This window comes from Melanaphis sacchari, unplaced genomic scaffold (assembly GCF_002803265.2).
Source record: "Melanaphis sacchari strain LSU unplaced genomic scaffold, SCAv2.0 Contig65_pilon_pilon, whole genome shotgun sequence".
NCBI lineage: Eukaryota > Metazoa > Arthropoda > Insecta > Hemiptera > Aphididae > Melanaphis > Melanaphis sacchari.
Genome location: NW_020271469.1, coordinates 2,186,006 through 2,205,513, shown reverse-complemented (window position 1 = coordinate 2,205,513; position 19,508 = coordinate 2,186,006). Strand labels below are relative to the sequence as shown.

The window sequence follows — 19,508 nt, the reverse complement described above, 5'->3', positions numbered from 1 at the left end:
TGTGTACAAATACTGAGTTCACGTATACAATAGGGGCTCAAATTTCATCGTTTAGCATGTTCCCTTTTATGTTAGAATTTTTAATTGAAAGAGTATTGACGACTGCTTCTTCTCTCACTCACCCCTTCTGTATCCATCTGCCCTTACGAAACGTCATATCATACTATCATACACACGCACACTTGTATGTTTTCTAAACGCGAAAATATATAATATGAAAGGGATCGAGTCCACGCATGATCCCTATAATATACGTATAACGACGCAACTCGCATGCACCGTGTGCCGGCAACAGCCGTGGCGCGCTCGTAGAAGAATCGTCGTCGTCGTCGCCGCCACTGTTACGCCACGACCGCGCGCTTTAGTAACGTTTCGGTATCGCTACCGCGCGCAACCCGACGCTGCCGCCGCCGCCGACGACGACGACGATTACGACGTCATTATACCTAAGATAACAGACCCTCGCGGAGTTCGAGACTCGTGTATTGTTGACTTAAACGCCTGAAAACTATACATAATAATAATTATTTCTTTACAATTATCGCCTGAAATTCCATATTTTCGTATCAGTTCGTTCGTATTCCCACGGTGTTCTCTGTCGTGGGCTACGTTCTGAGTCTCACGCACGACTTCGTTTCGTATCCTGTCCGACGATTACTCTTGTGCATAATATTTCAAACTATTTGTCTAGAATAAATTCATTCCCATGTGCGTCTGTGTGAGCTTTTGCTATGGATTTAAGTAGACTGCCGAACCGGTAACACGTTGTATACCGGAAAACGCAGATTTCCGTGTAAGTGTAGCTATATATTGGATAAATTTCATGTCACCAATCTGTCTGTACGAATAGTTAAAATTTTATTTTAAAAATCTACAAAAAATAATGGAGATCCATCAATTATAGAAACTTAAATCTAACATTGATTTATTTAAACACTGATTTTCCTAAATGAAAATTTAAATATGTAAACCTACTATACTATTGTGCATTTAAATTTGATTTCGACACCTATAATAACTACTAGGTACAATATATACTTTATTCAAAATAACAATTATTTGAAATATAAGTTATAAATTCGCCAGCCAATAATTATTATTTGTATTACATAGGCTATTATATTTTGACTTGCACCCTAATATATTTGAATCAATAAGTATTTGGTGTATTTTAAAAATTTCATAAAAGTTATAGATTAAAAAATATGTTTAACATATTTTTTTTTTATGCCTAATTTAATGAATTTGTCTATAGAAATATATTGTATGTTTTAGTTACCTACATTAATTAAGTGTAATTTTTAATTGTTAAAAATGAGGTTGTCTGTTTGTGTTTCATATAATAAAAATATTTTGTTTCTAATCTTATATGAACAAGAAGTGAAATGTACAACTTAGTTTAGCTATTGCTTTGGAAATTGTTAGTTTAGGGAATTTGAGTTTTGAACAAAGGGATCTAATGAACGTACCTAGTATGCATAAAATAATATGTTGCTAATAAACTAAAGTTAATTGATAGTATATTATATTGAAAATAATTTTAACTTTTAATTTATCATTTTAATTATAATTATTAATTTAAAGTACAATTTGTATATGAATTTTTTATTGTATATTATATTTACATACTTATATTAATATTTGTATATAGTGAATCATTTAAGTTTTTACGCTTAAAGACACTTCTTAATTCTCTATCTCTTATTAGACTATAAACACATATGCTTATAAACTATATATCTTTATTTTTATTATTTTATAGAAACTATAATCTGTAAATATTTAAAATAAGAAATTGTGATAACATTTATACATATTTAATTAACTGGGAAAATTTGCTTAAGAAAAAATGTTCTCCATTAAGGCGTTCCTATAAAACCAATACGAGTAAAAATATCTTACACTATCATATGTGAAAAAGAAGCTTCATTACTTATTAGACATTGTACAATATAAAACAAAAAAATATCTATTTTATTTTTGTAATTTACAATTTAATTTTATTTAGATATATAAAATTTTTTTTTCTCAAAATCATTTGAATTTTCATTATTAAAAATAGATGAATAATTAGCTTCAGTATTCAATTGAATTTTTTTTGTCCATTTTAATCAATCTTGAGTAACTTTATATTTATTTGAGGTAAAATAGAACTTCAGTCTTACAATTATAAATTATGATTTAACATAATATATCTTAAGTGTTTCATATATTTAAGGATACAAATTCGTTTGATTATAATTTTATCTTATAATATATATATATCGAGTAAATATTTATTTCATTTTATTGAAGATTATAAATAAAATTAAACATTTTTAAGCACATTCGATAATGCATATTTAGTATTGGTCAAAATTATTCACCTTACAACTGTGACCCTTCTAGCTCATGCTATAGGACCTACGCCTAAATACGCTTCTGATAATATTAAGTTGTTTTATTTATTTTCTAATAAAATTTATGGTTAGTTATTTGTGTTTTATTAATCAATTAGAGTATAATATTTATGTACATTGACAGAATTGATAAAATTTTATGTAAAAATAAACTAAAGAAAATGTACAATTATTATTCAACACGATAATATACAATAAAGAGGACTTACCTAATCCAACTACCTGACGACTATTTAACTACTCCATTAATTTAAATTTACTTAGAAATTTGTAACACTTCGTGTATTATATAGCAATCTAAAAATATATTAAAAAACTTTTTGAAATAAAAACAAAATAAAACTGAAATTAATATTAGTGGTAAAAGTATAGTAACTTTAAATCTAATTTAAAACTAAAATACCATTCTAGATCTATAACAGTAATTTAAATTAGGTTATTTAGAAAAATATATATTACATCGTTTAATGTATAGTTATCACAATAGTTTTTGTTTAGTATTCTTTACAATAAATAAGACTTTTAGTGAAGTATTAGACTTAAGACTGGTAAGTAATTCATAATGAAATTTATTTTTTGTATTTCCAGGATAAAATTAGCCTTTTATAGCAACACATTTACTATAGTATTACCTAAAGACTACTAACTATACATTTTTTATATGATGAAATAATAAAATATTAATAATAAATATTATTACCTATGTTATAAATACATCTATTAGACACTTTCTGATTTATTTTATAACTTGTTATATGTACCTAGTTACATTTTCTTGAATCTCAATAGTTTCTAGTTCATGATATTTTACTGCGATATTTTACTTGAATAACTAATAATTAATACACTAGTATACATTGTAAGTATATATAACGTGTTAGTATGATAGATTAATAATATGAATTTTATTTATTTTTATATCTTTTTTGAAAAATCAACTATAATGATAAAGCATTTAGGGAATTCAGGTATTTTATTCATAATTTCTATCAATTAAAAGCTTTACTAGCATGAATTTTGGTAAGCATTTAATGTTTTCAATTTTATCACAAGTTTTTGTCGTTGACACTTATTGAAAACTTAATATTTTGAAAATTTACTGAATTGCAAAACATATTTAGTCAAATCATATCCGATAATTTGTATCAAATATTTATTATATTCATGGAATTTTGAGTGTTACGGCATTATATAGGCTACTATAAATGGTCATATTAAAATATTGATTTTTATACGACGGTCTTACGTAGGTCAGTAATAAACGTTATTTGGAAATTTGATTTTATATGGAAAACTGTTATAAATTACTTGCTTTGCTTACTTTTTCTGATAATATTATTATAAACGAATCGTTTGGGAAATTGTTTACATTAGGGTGGTCTAAATACCTACCCTCTTTGTCAGCCCTCCGGCCAGTATAAAGCACAGTATATCGTCCCCTTTCACGGATTATATTTGTCATTTTACGGAGGCAAAATCATGACAGGAAAGAGACTGTAGTGAGGAGCAGGGTGTAAGAGAGAAAGATGAGAGAGAGATATGGATCGAAAGTTTGGTAGACAGAGAAAGAGTATTTATGCCTAAGCTCAACCATCTCTATGTAATATACGCTTTCGTTAATGTTGATAGTTGCGGGGGTGGTGTAAGTCGGCAGTGCATTGCTATTTAAAATCACGTTATCTACGCGTCGCACGACTACGTTATTGAAATTAGCTGGGGTGATGTAAAGCGTATTTAGGATTTTTCAGGGAATGAGGTAAGAGTGTTTGGAATCTTATTATTTGACAACGATAAAGATAAAAATCAAAATTGTACTATATTATTATAAATAATAAAACGTAAATATAGTTACACTTATTCATATATTATTAATTGGAGTTAATATCTCAGGTATATGTGATCCCCACACAAACCCTTTCTTCGCTTAAATGCGCTACCGACGATACATAGGAGACAGTGAATATCAAAGTTATATCCATTGAAGGTAAAGACCAAATACTATTTCGGTTTTCATGTGTATTCATTATGTATATTTTATTCTACAGTACAACGAATGAACAATACGATTTTTTGTGATGAGGGGGAAGGAGAAAACGAAATAACATTTTTTAACGAGGGTCAGTTGGACCCGATAAAAGTTGATATTATTCGCTTTCCACTGCCATGAGCTGCCTTTACTGACTATAACGCCTAATATTATTGACATGCCCTTCGACATCCAGAGCACTATAACAATTGAATATAATAATAATATGCACCCGCCAAATGTATGTGAATATTACAATAAACGCCTCTTTGGTGGGTCACTAATTTTGATTGTCTAAATAAATATGGAGACAAGCTCGCGGTCGTCTAGTCTAGCCTACGTATAAATATCGCAATATAGTAATAGTAGTAACAATAATAATAATAATAATAAAAAGGAATATTATTGAAGTTAACCTCGAGTCTTAAAAACCAACTGTCATTGTTATTCGAAATATGAAAACAAAACTAATATCCAAGAATCTTATCACCACAGCCGTCTAGACCATACGATTATTAAGTTGAAAACAAATAAAATTATTCGTTTTGTGTTTATCGTACGTTTATAAAAAATAAGTATGTTTAAAATAAATATAATATATAGATTATAGGCATATGTTATTAATTTATTTTTTTATACAACAATATTTCTCAGTGTTTCTTATTTAACATACTATACTATTTATTTATTTATTTATACTTGACATGTTCATTTATTATACTATCAATGTAAATTTTATAAATATAACAAACATATTTTAATATTATATAATTATAAACATACTTTAAATAATTGTATTATATATATTATATTTACTATATATATACTATTCTTAATGAACATTTAAATTTAAATTTAGATAATATTAGTCAATTTAAATACTTAATTCATACTTAAAGGACATATTTACTTATTATAATTTAATATAGTTATTCATATTTTGTTCCAAAAAATAATATTTTGCGAAAATAAAATGTATTAATGATTCATGAATATCGTTAAAGTCCGTTAATTTTATATTAATTTAAACATTATGATTTAATAGTTATAAAATAGATAGTTAGATAATTATAAAATTCTTATATATTTTTTAACAGTTGTTAATTAAATTAAGCTAGATAAAAATATTATTTCTCGTTTAAATTAAAAATTATAATAATAATAATAATAATAATACCTAATTAATTATTTACATTTTGAACTAATGTGCATAAAGTGAGTAAAGTGTAACCGTTTCAATCGTTTTTAATTAAAACTCAGCGATATACTTTGAAAGATAATTTTTACCTACAATAAATAGTATATATTTTTGTATAGTATTATTTTGAAATTAAATTATTATTCACTATTACTTTTAAAACTAACATACTTTCTAGTCATGTATTTTTATAAACATCAATACTAAGGCTTGTAAATTATATTTAAAAATTGAATAAATTGTTATTCAAGTATACATTTTAATGAATATTATGATTATTTATTAAAATGTTTTATTTAAAATTTAAATACAATTGAAATGTTTGAATACAATAAATCACAAACTAAAATTGCATATTTATATTTTACATATTCAAAAAAATAATTTTAAGTACCTATTCATAAAATATTTGTAAATAATTATTTTTAAAATGTTCTTATTTTCTTCAAAATTGTCTAAAATATGTATTATTTGTACATAATATAATAATCAATATTGTCTTCATAAGATTGTTAAGTCATATATTTAGTTATTATTAATTAGGTGTATTATTTTATGTATTCTAGAACGTCATATAAATGTTTAAATAAATATTATATATTAGATGCGATTAAGTAATCCTTAACTTCATATTATTAAATATGAGTAACTGTAAATAATAACTTTGAAACAATTAAAAATAATAATTTTATTAATGCTTTCTAAGAATAATTTTAAAATTTGTTTTATAGAATTGGTGTTATTGTTAACTGTAATATATCTATAAATTTAAAAAAAACATTAGATTATTGTTTGTTAAATCTGTCTTTGATATGAATTGATATGAATAAGATATAGAGTAATAGGAAATTTTTAATATGAAACAGCTTTTAAAAATCGTTTCAAAAGAACAAAAGGTTTTGCCGAAATCTGATCTTAAACTCTGTCAGTTTCTTTTTAATAATGTTATTTGAGAAGATTTCTAACGTCTCTGCTTGTTTTTTTATTCAAATCAATTAATTAGTAAAGGAACGCGGAAAAATAGAGATACTCATCATTTTAGGTAATCCAGACCAGATGTTAGTTATTCTCATTTTACCTCCCTTTATTTTATTTTTACTTTTTAAGAACGTAAATTTTTAATACTATAGTAGCTAGAAAATTTGATTATAGTCAGTTGAATAGTATCTCTGGAAATATTTACATCCTATAGAAATTATGTTTTAAAGTCTTTATTTTTAATGCAAATTAGTAAAAATCAATAAAATAATTATTTTTTTAGAGATTAATATATCTGTTAACAATTCTATTAATTTGTATTAATTTATCGTTACAATATTTATTAAAAATGTATATATAACTTTCATTGAGCTTATAAATTAATGCATTTCATTTTAACTCAAATTATACTTTAAACTTCTATATAATTACCTTAATTTCAAAAAAAAATAAAATATACTTGTATAATTAATAGATTATTTTCTTTTTTCAATATTTAATTAAAATGTACTAACACTCATATTTAATATTGTCTATGTTATTCGATTGGAAATTAATAGTAAATAAAAGTTAATTTAAATGTATTTCTATTTAATATAAAATTTTCATAGTCATAGATGTTACTTTATTTTTTCTGAATATTATTTAGAATACAAATAAATTTGATTTTAAGAAGACCATCAGATAATTTAATCAATTTAACTGAATAAGAAGTGTACTAAAACAGCATATAATATCTGTTTTTTGTATATTATCATGTTAATGCTTAAATATTTTAAAATAAAAACTATTTTGTATTGATAATATTGTTATATTGCTGATTGTATCTTTTTTCAGGCTATTATTTGTAAATTATTCATCAATATTTAGCCATGGAAACCGGTAGTTCAGCTTGCGTAGCTTTGGCATTTTTGGTCAACTACAACACGTTAAAAGCTGGGTTCGTGTATGATGACAGGTAATTTTTTATTTAGTATTTCTAGAATTAATAATAAATTTGGTTCAAGTATTTTAAACACTATATGAAATTTTGAAAAAAAAATGTGTTCATTTTTTTAATATACTACCAATTTTTACTTAAAAATTAGAAATATGTGTTGTATAGAACTATTTATCATTAATTTAAATTTTAAAATGTATTATAAATTCCAAACTATTTGGCTTCTTAACTATCAATTTGTATGACGTACTATGTTCACCATTCCAAATCATCATTATTATTTAACTAACCTTTAATTATTTGACATATCATAATCATTATTTTAATAGCGTTTAGTATTTTAAATATGTAGGTACAAAGAATAAGTTGAAAATATAATACAGAATATAATTATGTATGAGAATTTAATAGTTTAAACCTAAATCCAGTAATTATTTTCATAAAGTTATGGAAATTAAACTATGTAGAAATATTTTATAATGATTATCAATTAAAAATTATAAATGAGAACCAAGTAGTTATAATTAAGATAAAAATTACTATATAACTATTTTTAAATGATTGATATAACACAATTTAATTTTTCTTGTATTCTTCAGTATATATGATATAATATGTACTATGAAATTTTCTGGCTTAATGGATATTTTAGAATACTTATTTTTTACTGCATTGAAAAAGAAATAAAGTATAGGCTAAAAAGTCTGAGTTTTAAATTCAATGAATTTTAATTAAGTCTAAGTATTAGAAAACAATGTTTTGTTTAAACATTTTATGAATGAAATTGATTTTTTACTTATAAATTTAAACTTCTATAAAGTATTATTATGTATTACTTTTATGCAAATATAATAAATACCATTTGCAATATATAAGTGAGAATTTGATTGTTTTTTTGATTTACATACAATTATAAATTTAAAAAATTATAATTTAACTTTATTATTTTTTTTTAAATTTAAGTTAAAGGTTTCAACAACAATGGTAATTAGCCTATATAATTTAACTTCCCCACGATGTTTTAGTTAAATATGCGTAGTATTTTATTCTATTTGAACGTACATAATAGAGAAATAAAAGGGATAATATTACACTGATGTTAATAATAATGATACAATGACTAAAAGCGAGTAAGAAAATAAATATCTAAGAAAGATTTCCATTTTAACGAGACACATCTTTTTCGTCGATGTCGTACAATGTAAAAAAAGATGAGAGAGGATAACTAAAAAAAAAATATACATTTATTCTACATGATGACCGACCCATAATGGTGCCTATTACTAAAAATAACGTCGATGTGTGTAAATTTAAAGTTTAAATTAATTTAATTTCTAACAAATATGAAACATCCAAAAAACTAATATATAATATTAAATACAATCTATAATATTAAAATGTAATAATATTTTAAAATGATTAAATAATCTTCAATAATTTATAATCTTTAATAATAAAATGCACCTATTGGTATGTCTATTTTGTATTAATTTTGTATTGTAATTCGCTAAATTACTCGAAACCTTGTGATTATCCGATTATATATTTATATTGTTTACACTTTAGGTTTGTTTATAAATTTCAAAATTTAAGAGTAGATATAAGTATCTAACTTGAAAAAAATATCACAACAATTTATTACTATTTTGTAGAATTTTACACTAATTAGGTCCAATGAAAAAATACTTTAATGATTTTAAATAATAATTTAGTTGATATAAATAATAACGCTTAATAATCGTACTAACTATAATACATACATTTTAACCTAAATAATCTCTTGATGGTAATTTTCATTAAATATTTAAGAGTGTATAATATAATATAGATTATACTTTTATAAAAAGTTAGCAGTTTCAATTCTCGCTTTGTATTTGTTTATTTTACTCCGGATCAAAGCTTATGTTTGAGACTACTGTTAATTATAAGGTTTACGTATATGTTCTGAATCATTCAAAAAACATATGTAAATTAAATTTTTTCATGAAAATTACTCTCTCATATAGTTTTAATTTACATATATAATATACAAAATGAATGAAAATATTTGTATAAGTTAATATAATGTTATAAATATAATTAGATAATTAGAAAAATATTATTTACACAGTGTAATAACTAATTCCTAAAATGAGATAGCTATAAAATTTAGTGTTATGCTAAAATTAGTCTTCATGAATTTTGCATTTTATATGTATTTATGGTGACCAGCGACCAGCCGTGTAGGAAGTTGAAAATGAAACAATTTCTTTATTTTATGAACTACAAAATTAATTTTTTTGCTTTGATGATTACAAAAAACAATCTATTAGCATACAACATAATTAATATACATCATAACAATAACTTTTAATATGTGCTAGAGACTTGTCAGAAATCGGTTACTATCTCAATTTTATAGAATTTGGTCATAATTTTTTTTTTTTTTTTTTTTGAAAATATTACATATTTTAGAGACTTTTATAATAATTCCAGTAGTTGTAGCTTGTAACTATTAAATATTTCCTATAGATCGCTATCGTGAATTTTAAATACTGATCATAATAACACAGTTTTTAAAATTTAATATCTAATTTGGATTTTTAAATATTTTTCAATAGTGAATGGAATTAATTGTGATTAATATGGATTAATAATGATTAATATGAGTTTTAATGGATTAAATGCAATTAGTTTTTCTTTATTATAGGTACTGACTATAATTTTTCCCTAGGTTTTAACTTAGTGTAACATTTAGCTGAAAGTTATTTTTAAATTAGCGTGACGAGAGTCGATTACAGATAATAGAAATATAAACAAATAATCTAAAATTATGAATGTTCTGTGTTCGTTACTTAATGGATTGATTAAGTCTAGAGTTTAATGTATGACTATAACTCTATTTTAATCTTATAGAACTTAAAAAAAACTGCAATATTACGTAATAAACATAAAAGTGATTAAAATATCGAACTAAAAGATATATCGCTGTAAAATAATTCTTAAATTTAATCACGACAGTTTTAATTAAATAATTATCTGGCTATATAATAATATTTTAAGTTGTCATCAATGATCGTTCACAAAGCTTTTATAACTATAAGAGTTTTTAGTCTAAAACCAAATATAGTGTAATAATATTAATCATTAAAACTTATGATGAAAAAAAAATCGATAAAATATTAATTTTTTGTAACTTATTAAAAATTATGTTATTTCCAGTATAGAAATAAATAGAAAAATCTTAAATTGTAGATGTAATGTTATTGAAAGTGTAATAATATTATTTACTCACGTAATTTTGATTTATATTTATTTATAAGTATTGATATATTATATTTATAAAAATATGATGGATATTAAATATACAGATATTGTGTCCTTTTATAAAATGACTTTGATTTTTATTTGCTAAGACTATTATTGTTGTGTTAACTGAAAGACATTGAATTATTGTATTAATTTGTTTCATAAGATTTTCGAATATAATACTCAATAATAAAAGGATATTTTTTTCAATCAAATGATTATATTTTATCAATAATAATTATAATTATTAGAAGGTATAAAGTAAAATTTGTCAATGGTTGTCAATCTATTCACAATTTAACTTACTGTGTATTAACATTTATGCATTTATAAATTGTAAACATTACTAAAAACTATTAGAAGAAATTATTTTTGTTACTAATTAAAACACATTTTATTGCTCTTCATACTCTTAAATCTTAATTTGAGTCATTAGAAATTTAATTTAGGTAATTTAATATCTCTAGACACTATATAAATATTACAAAAATATTAGACATTTACCGTTTATCTTTTTCATTGGATTTTATTTATGCTTTAGAAAATTCTGTAAAAGTATTATGACTGAAGAGTAGGAACAGTTTTTAGATCCTAACAACCATGTAGCAAGAGAAACTACCCCTTTAAATGTTCGAGTAATGAAGTATTGGTGGTTAGTGCATAGGCTCCTGTGTATTTATATTTGATTTCATGTAGTATAATATAACTATGGATAAACATAAGCTTTATTGTATCATCTCATTATAATAAGGTCTCTGTGTAGATATTTTCTTATATTTAATCTTTATATTCTCGAAACAAGGAGTTATTATTTATCCCCTAAAACGCATATTTTACACTTTATAACAATAATTAACAAAGAATATTATTTTTTATAGTTCACCTGGTTTTATAATATTTGCAATATTTTATTTTATTAATATAGACATGATTATATTATCCATAATATTATATTTTTGATGATAGAATTTCGAAATTAATCATTTCCAATAATAATACTTAAAACCCTATTGTGAGTTAATTGTAATTATTTGTTTTAATAACTTTATATTTATAAATCTCTCAAGTTAAAATAACTTTGATTCTTCAAAACAGTGGAAACAAAATTATATTATATTATGAATTATACATGGGATTTTAACCCATATTATATGAAATTGTTTTCAAAATGTCGACTTAAAAGATAATTTTTCGTATGTTGATTTACGTGTGTGCCGCTCACTCATTATATGATCGATTAAAGTGATACAGTTACTAAAACTGGATTCCAAAGAAATTCTTCAGTCATTTTAAAAAGTATATTATGTTATGAATGGCTACTACAAAATGTTAATTATTTTTAAAAATAGAGAAGATAATAGAACATAGATTTCATTGTAATTTTTGTATAAGCATTTGCACGGGTGAAGTGATTCAATTTTATAGATTATCAATAATAGTTAATTATTAATCTTTTTAATGTTCACACCAGTAACAAAGTAATGATAACTATATAAAATAAAATAATGTACTAATTTTATTTGGAATGCAATAATATGAAATAAATATATTTTGATATTGCTTTTTTAATAATATAGATAATGTATACCTATTAAGTTCTCTTAATAGATATACATTCAAAATACTTTAAAAACCTAATTTTAAAATAATATTATATATAATTGTGCAAAAAATGGTCTATTTTCAAGTCAATGTTTAGAATGACCGTGTCAGTGGTAAACAAAATTCCACAAGATCGTGTAGAAGTAATATATTTTAACAGTAGCTTATGAAAGACAAAATTCCGTAATGTTTTCTCATTTCTGTTGACTTAAGGAATTCGTTTGTTTCTACGAAGAGATGAATCCTTACATTTTAAGTTATATAAAATAATGTTCAAGATTAAATCAAAAGAAAAGAGTTTTTATATAGAATTTATAATTCTAGTAACTTATTTTTAAGTTAAACTCGAACCAAAAATTTACAAAAATTCTTAATGATAAATAAAAACAATGAAAAACGTATATTTAAAAAGAGATTAACAATTTCTATGTTATTTAATAATTGTAAAAGCAAATAAAGATTATTTGTCATTGAAATTTAAAAATGAACAATTTGAAATACTATTAACTAATAAAAATGCAAATTATACAAATTAAGTAAAAAGATAATAAAAACCTTCTATTTAAAAAAAAAAAACCCCAATAATACATTCATCGATTTATATTTATGAAATACAAAAACATTATGCTTCTCATCTGGTGATACATATTGCTACAATAACATTAATAAAATAATAATGTTCTAGTTATTGTGCTAGAATGAGAAAAATATTATGTATTATAATCTGAAATTCAAAATTACACATTTTATTACTAATATATTAATTTAATAATATTAAAATATATTTTTTAAAACTTTTAAAACAAAATGTGAGTTTTGTTTTAAAAATTGTTCTTACTAGAATTGAAAAAAATATATTGTAATTATTTATTTGTTTATAACGACGAAATTAAAAGTTTAACACAAAATAATGATTTATTCCTCAACTATTTTTGTTTTATTTTATTATCAGAAAAATATAAATTGTTTAAGGGATATACTTTTTATTATTGTGCTTATTTTTATTTTCTATACGTAATGACATTTTCAAAATGTTTATAATAATTTTAAGCTATTTACATAATGAACTTAAATATCTTTATAATATGGTATGTCAATATGTACTTATAAAAATTACCAAAATTAAATTTATTACAATAATATTATATGATGTAATATTATAATAATAATTATAAAATATAGAATTAAAAAATATAAATACATTATGAAATATATCTTAAAATATAGAAGTTGATATACCAGGAACAAAATCAGGATTTTACTTTGAAATTACTTTGATTTTTAAAATTATTCTGAATACAATATTTATTTTTTTACATAAATGATAAACAAAATATTTAATTTTTAGTTTTTAAAAGTTTTTTTTTTTGGGGGGGGGGGAGTCCAGACTGCATGGATCTCTCCTGGAGATGTGCCTCTTGACAAATCTCCACTTATAATCATATTTTGAATGCAATGATTTATTATTAAAGTCAAATCTAACGCATCAATACCATTTCAATGACGAGGTACACACAAAATCTAACAGATGTACAACAAAGTGATTTTTCTGGTTTTTTTTTTCTATTATTCACCTCTTTGATATTTATCGATTTTTTTTATATTTTCTTATTACTTTTTCAAATAATATATATAATATATTTTAACATTCTTTATTTTTTTTACACCTAGTTTTTACTTTTAATATTTATTTTATTGTTGATTATAGTTTGTATTTATTTAATTTTCATTGTTGTTGAGTATATTGAAAAATATTCAATTTTAATTACATTTTCCAGTTACGTAATATTTAAAAAAATACTGGCTATGAATAAACGTTTTATTTTGTAACATTAATTATAACGAGTAAAAGTAGCTATAACGAAATGTTAAACATTAGTCAAATTCTATTTAACTATTTATGTTGCTTTGTTATGTATTATTATTTGTTTATTTATTTATTTACAGTAACATGTCATCACTCACAAGAGTGACTGATAATAATTGTGATAAAAAAAGAATCTTACGAATTTAAGATATACTTTTTTAATATTTCATTAATAATTACAATACAAAAGCGAAAATTATTTTTACTATTTATTTTGTAATCAATCGAAAAATTCTCTAAGGTATTGCCTAAAGAGGTATTATGACAAAACAAATCACTATACAAAATATAGAATTTGTATTAGATTCAATATTTGTTTTGGCTGAAAAATCAACTAACTCTCATGGGAATATGAGGTATATATAAAAAAGAGGAAGGAAAAAATAAAAGGAGAAGAAAAACATATATCCTAAGCAAACAACTCCGTTACGGTAGTTTGGTACAGGCAAACATGAGAATGAAAATAGAAAATATATTCGATAATGTGTACCAAATACAGCAAACCCTTACGCTTTTAAATAATTCTGGACATGTCGAGCGCCCTTTCATAGCAGAGATAGCATAATATTGTTAGCATGTAACCTACCCCTCTACTCTACGGGTGAGTTTCCCCTTCCTATTGTAAATGTGTTTGTGTGCTGTCTATACTTTATATAGCAATGTATGGTATTCTGAACACGTTGACCAGGAGCATCTGTTGCGATGTGATTTTGGAAGAGGTGTGGTAGAGTTAAAGTTGTACAAACACAGTTACAGTAAACGCTTCCATATTTTACTCTGTGCATCACCATATCCCTTTAATTGTTTCTTTATCTTGTAGCTCCATTTAATAATTCTGTATGAATAAACAAATATATCTATTATTTTTAATTTAATTTTTCCTTCTTCAATTTACTTATACACTGTCTTATACTGAGTTATTAAATAATTTCTACTTCAATCTGTTAATTTCAAACTAATTTAGAAAATTGAATTTTATCTACATAGAGTGTACGATTTAATGAGATATAGTAAGTTGAGACCTTCTCAACTTTTACAACAAACTTTTTTGTATTACCTATTTTATAGAATCAAAATTTTTGTTACTAAATTCTGTTAAAAAAAAAAAAATAATAGGTTTTTATTTAAGTAACGATTATTCAATATTTGAATAAAATTTATAATTGTAGCTTAAGATATTTTATCCTTTAGTATTATTTTTATATAACATAATATACTACAAAATATATTTGTTATTTTAATGGGTATTAAACTTCGTACCATAATAAACAAACATTTTTAAATTACATCATCATGCTTAATTAAATGTATTGTTATACTTTAGTTCGAGTAATTTTATCGGGTATATCTTATTAAGTCAGTTGTGATTTTGTAAAGTATAACATTCATGTAAAGATCTTATAATAATATGCGAAAAAAAATTAAATTTTATTGTCAGAGTAGTCTTCAAAATTAAAAAGTAAGGATACTCACTGAAATTTGTGCAATCAAGTGGAAAATAATAGTTTACATTTTTTTATAAAAGCAACACTTCGATGGCATTAAAATTATCCGTTAAAAATAATAAATAGTAAAACTCTTATCAAAGTTATTGTGTGACGCATGAAACTACTTTTTTTTTTGTACCCATTACATTTTCTGTTAACTATATTTTGTTTAATAAAATTGACTAATACTATTGAGCGTTTTCCAACTATAATATCTTACAGATACCAATCAAAAGTGTCATCGTTGGGTGGTTTATTTTTATCAGCGATTGCATGGTTCTTTTACCATCTATTCATTATACACTTTTTGGAAAAAATAAATGATTTACAGATTGTAAATTTCATATTAAAACTTTTATATATAACTTATACTTATAGCTATGAAATAAAATTATTAAATATATTTTAATTTTAAGAAGAGTGAAAAATGTATTTGTTTACAATCATACATTAATATTAATTTTTTTATATCTATCATCATGATTTAGTTTAGAAAACTTTCAATTTTGAAAATAGTTTCTTATACTAAATTTTATTTGTTTAATACTTTGGTGAATCAAAAATATGAACATTTAATTTTCTTAATAATTGAAAAGAATTTATAGAATTTAAAAGAGTAAAAAATAGAAATATTTTAGTCAGTTTGGTTTTATTGTTTTAATTCAATATAAAAAAATCTTTATATTCGTCACCTAATTTAAAATATTTAAAGTTAAAGTTTCTGGGCCTTATGAAAATTTAATGTTTATAGCACTTATGTACCATAAATAGCAGAAATTGTAAGATCTTAAGAACTTATATAGTTAGATACCTAGGAATATTGATGTATATGAGAGCTATGTATTGCGCTTACAAATAAACTGACGCTGAGTTTTAGAATTATTATAAACATTAATTAAACTACTTATCATTGTTTTAAATGAAAACATTGTCTTTATTATTTTTAATTACAAGCTATAATAATAGAAGGAGTTTTTCAATTAAAATATTGTATTGAATAAAATTATTTAAAAAAAAAAAATGGTTTAAGAGGTTATTTTTTGTATTCATTTTAAGAAGTTTAATATTTTAATAACGTTTCCTTTAATAAAACAATGGAAACAAAATTCCATTAAGAAATTGATAAATTGATAGAAATATACTTCATAATTTTAAATGGAAACAACTGATTAATATTTTTTACGTATTATTTTCTTACGTAAAATTATTAATAAAATTATTTAATGAGTATTTTTAGAAATATAATGTTGTACGTTTGATTATTTTAAATACATATAAATTAATTTAATTTAAGTCATAAGATTCATTCTATATTTCTCATTCACTTAGTATATACTTACTATAACTACATTATATGTATAATGTATGTATTTGATAGGAAAATCATTGAATGCACTTCCATGTTTATAAGTATATAATTATACGAAATACGTATATTTTTAATCAGAGACAAGGAAAATGATATATTTTATACTTGCATACAAGAATGTTAGAATGTTAAAGTATTTATTACAATTTAAATAATAGAAAAAAAGATTTCTTTATGGCGTATACTACACGTATTACACTATTTTAAAGTACGTTATCTATATTTAGTTCATAAAATATAAGCACGATCATTTATCATTTTAAAATAATTTTTAGTAAAAATATGTACTATAGATTGATTAAGCTTAAACCCACGCGAATCTTTTAGAGAAATTTTGTTCCCACGGTTAAGGGCAGTAGTATGCTGCAACATTCATAGCGTATATCCAGTGGTCTTTGATTTAAGTGTAAATATATTATTATAAACATGTATTCACCGGGTACGTGGGGCGTAAATTTGGTTGTCGAAGAGGATACAGTGTCATATATTATTTAATATTAATAAACAGCTGCTAATTAGCCCATGCCGGCGACAACGGCGACGATGGATTTGCGTGACACACGCCAACGTCGCATCGGTCGTTGACAATCCCTCACGCGCGCGACGCAACCGAGGCGGCGACAGGTGCAATTATTACACCATGTTCACCCCTTCCGCAAAACAGTCCAAACACGACCCCTGCGAAAGCAATCCCCCATGATGGGGTGAAGTGACGTTGTGTTTACACGGAAGCCAGTAATTGGAGGAGGGTTAGTGTGTTCAGAGTTGACGGCGGTGGTTTTCGTCCACGTGTGTCATCGTAAATGTAGAACGCATAAATTGGGTATACTATATCTATGCGGGCATTATTATTTAGTCTATTGTTTCAATTTAGAAAACATAAGACTGTGTACGTATGATGAAAAGTATGGGTGTTAGTGCTAAAAATAAACGCAAACGTAACAATTTTCGTTCCCAAATCTTATTGACTTTTACGCCAAAGTAAACTATAAAATAAATCTTTTCGGACGATTGGCACAGATATATATGCAAAATATTTATGTTTCTCTTAAAGTCAAAATAGACACTGTAAGAAAAGTTTAAAAGTGATTAATATAATAAATTTTATGCGGACAAATTAGAAGTGATTTATCGAAATATTTATAAAAAAAAAAAAAACAATTAATTTCATGTTTATTGATCTTCAAGAAGTTCCAAGTGATCGTATCACATCCATAATGTTCCGTGATTTTAGCCTTTTCGTCTACTTGTTAGCTCATCGTCCAACTATACGCATACCATACTAAATTAAAAACAAATAGTTATGACATTTTTATTCTTGTATATTTTGTTTTATAGTTAGTTCCATTGACGTGCCTGTATTTTATAGTTGGACATATTTAGATAATTGGTAATTTTTGTAGTCACATTTAAATTATTTTTAAACAAATTCGACCAGTTTTAAATATTTTTTGGTTTTTTCAGCTTAATACAGATAATAATATGTAGATTTTAAGTATGATGTTTTTTATATTTAATTAGTAATGTTCTAACTTGTTAACCATTAAATAGTTTTATTAGTATCTTAATATTCTTAAAAAAACTTAAAATTGTGTAAGTATGAGTAGGTAGGACTAATTCTGATCAGATTAACTTTTTTAAATGCGAAACTATAATGTAATTTAATGAAAAGGTAACTGCAATCAATCATTGAGATGAATAAAGTGAGGTATATAGATATCACGTTCATAATATACATACTTGACATTGCGTTATTTTTTTTTCTTATTAATTGTAATTTTGTCCCGTAAAATGTATTTATTATGTGCTTAAGAATCGGAAAACAATCGCCAAATATATAATATCCCTACTGTGAAACGTACAATTTAATATATATTTCTATGATACAAGATTTTGTATAGTGTAAACATTATAAAACGTTAGCATATAGGTTTAGTGTTTTTTTTTCGTCCAAAAAAACGAGCAGTTCTGATCGTTTGCCGTTTTAATATTATTTCATTTATCGATAGTATCAATATGTAAATGAATGAGCTGTTTATATTTCAGTTCTCGATGTTTTATTATCATATTTAAGTAACAAAGACACAGTGCATATTTATAGTTTCCTAATAAATATATATCTACAAATGTTAATTATTTTTTTTATATAAATTGCTTTATATTCAATGAAAATAGTATATACGTTTTGTATTATCCCAGTAATACTCAATATAAGTATATAAGTTTTATATTATATCAATATTACCTTTTTAACCAACACCACTGAATTAAAAAAGTTAATATTTCTGTCATACTATACTTGAATTTTTAATAAACGCACGTGGCACGCATTACGCATACACTTTCAAGTTCAA

The 19,508-nt window shown here is 23.6% G+C and overlaps 1 protein-coding gene across 1 annotated transcript in view; it reads left to right on the top strand.

Moving 5' to 3' along the window:
* The first annotated feature begins 383 nt into the window (after positions 1–383).
* The window catches only part of LOC112600506 (transmembrane and TPR repeat-containing protein CG4341-like), a 267,606-nt gene continuing 248,481 nt past the window's right edge, over positions 384–19,508 (top strand). The window contains 2 exon segments of the mRNA XM_025347744.1: positions 384–793; positions 7,439–7,559. Coding sequence (XP_025203529.1) covers positions 7,474–7,559 — 86 coding nt within the window. The 5' untranslated portion in view covers positions 384–793; positions 7,439–7,473.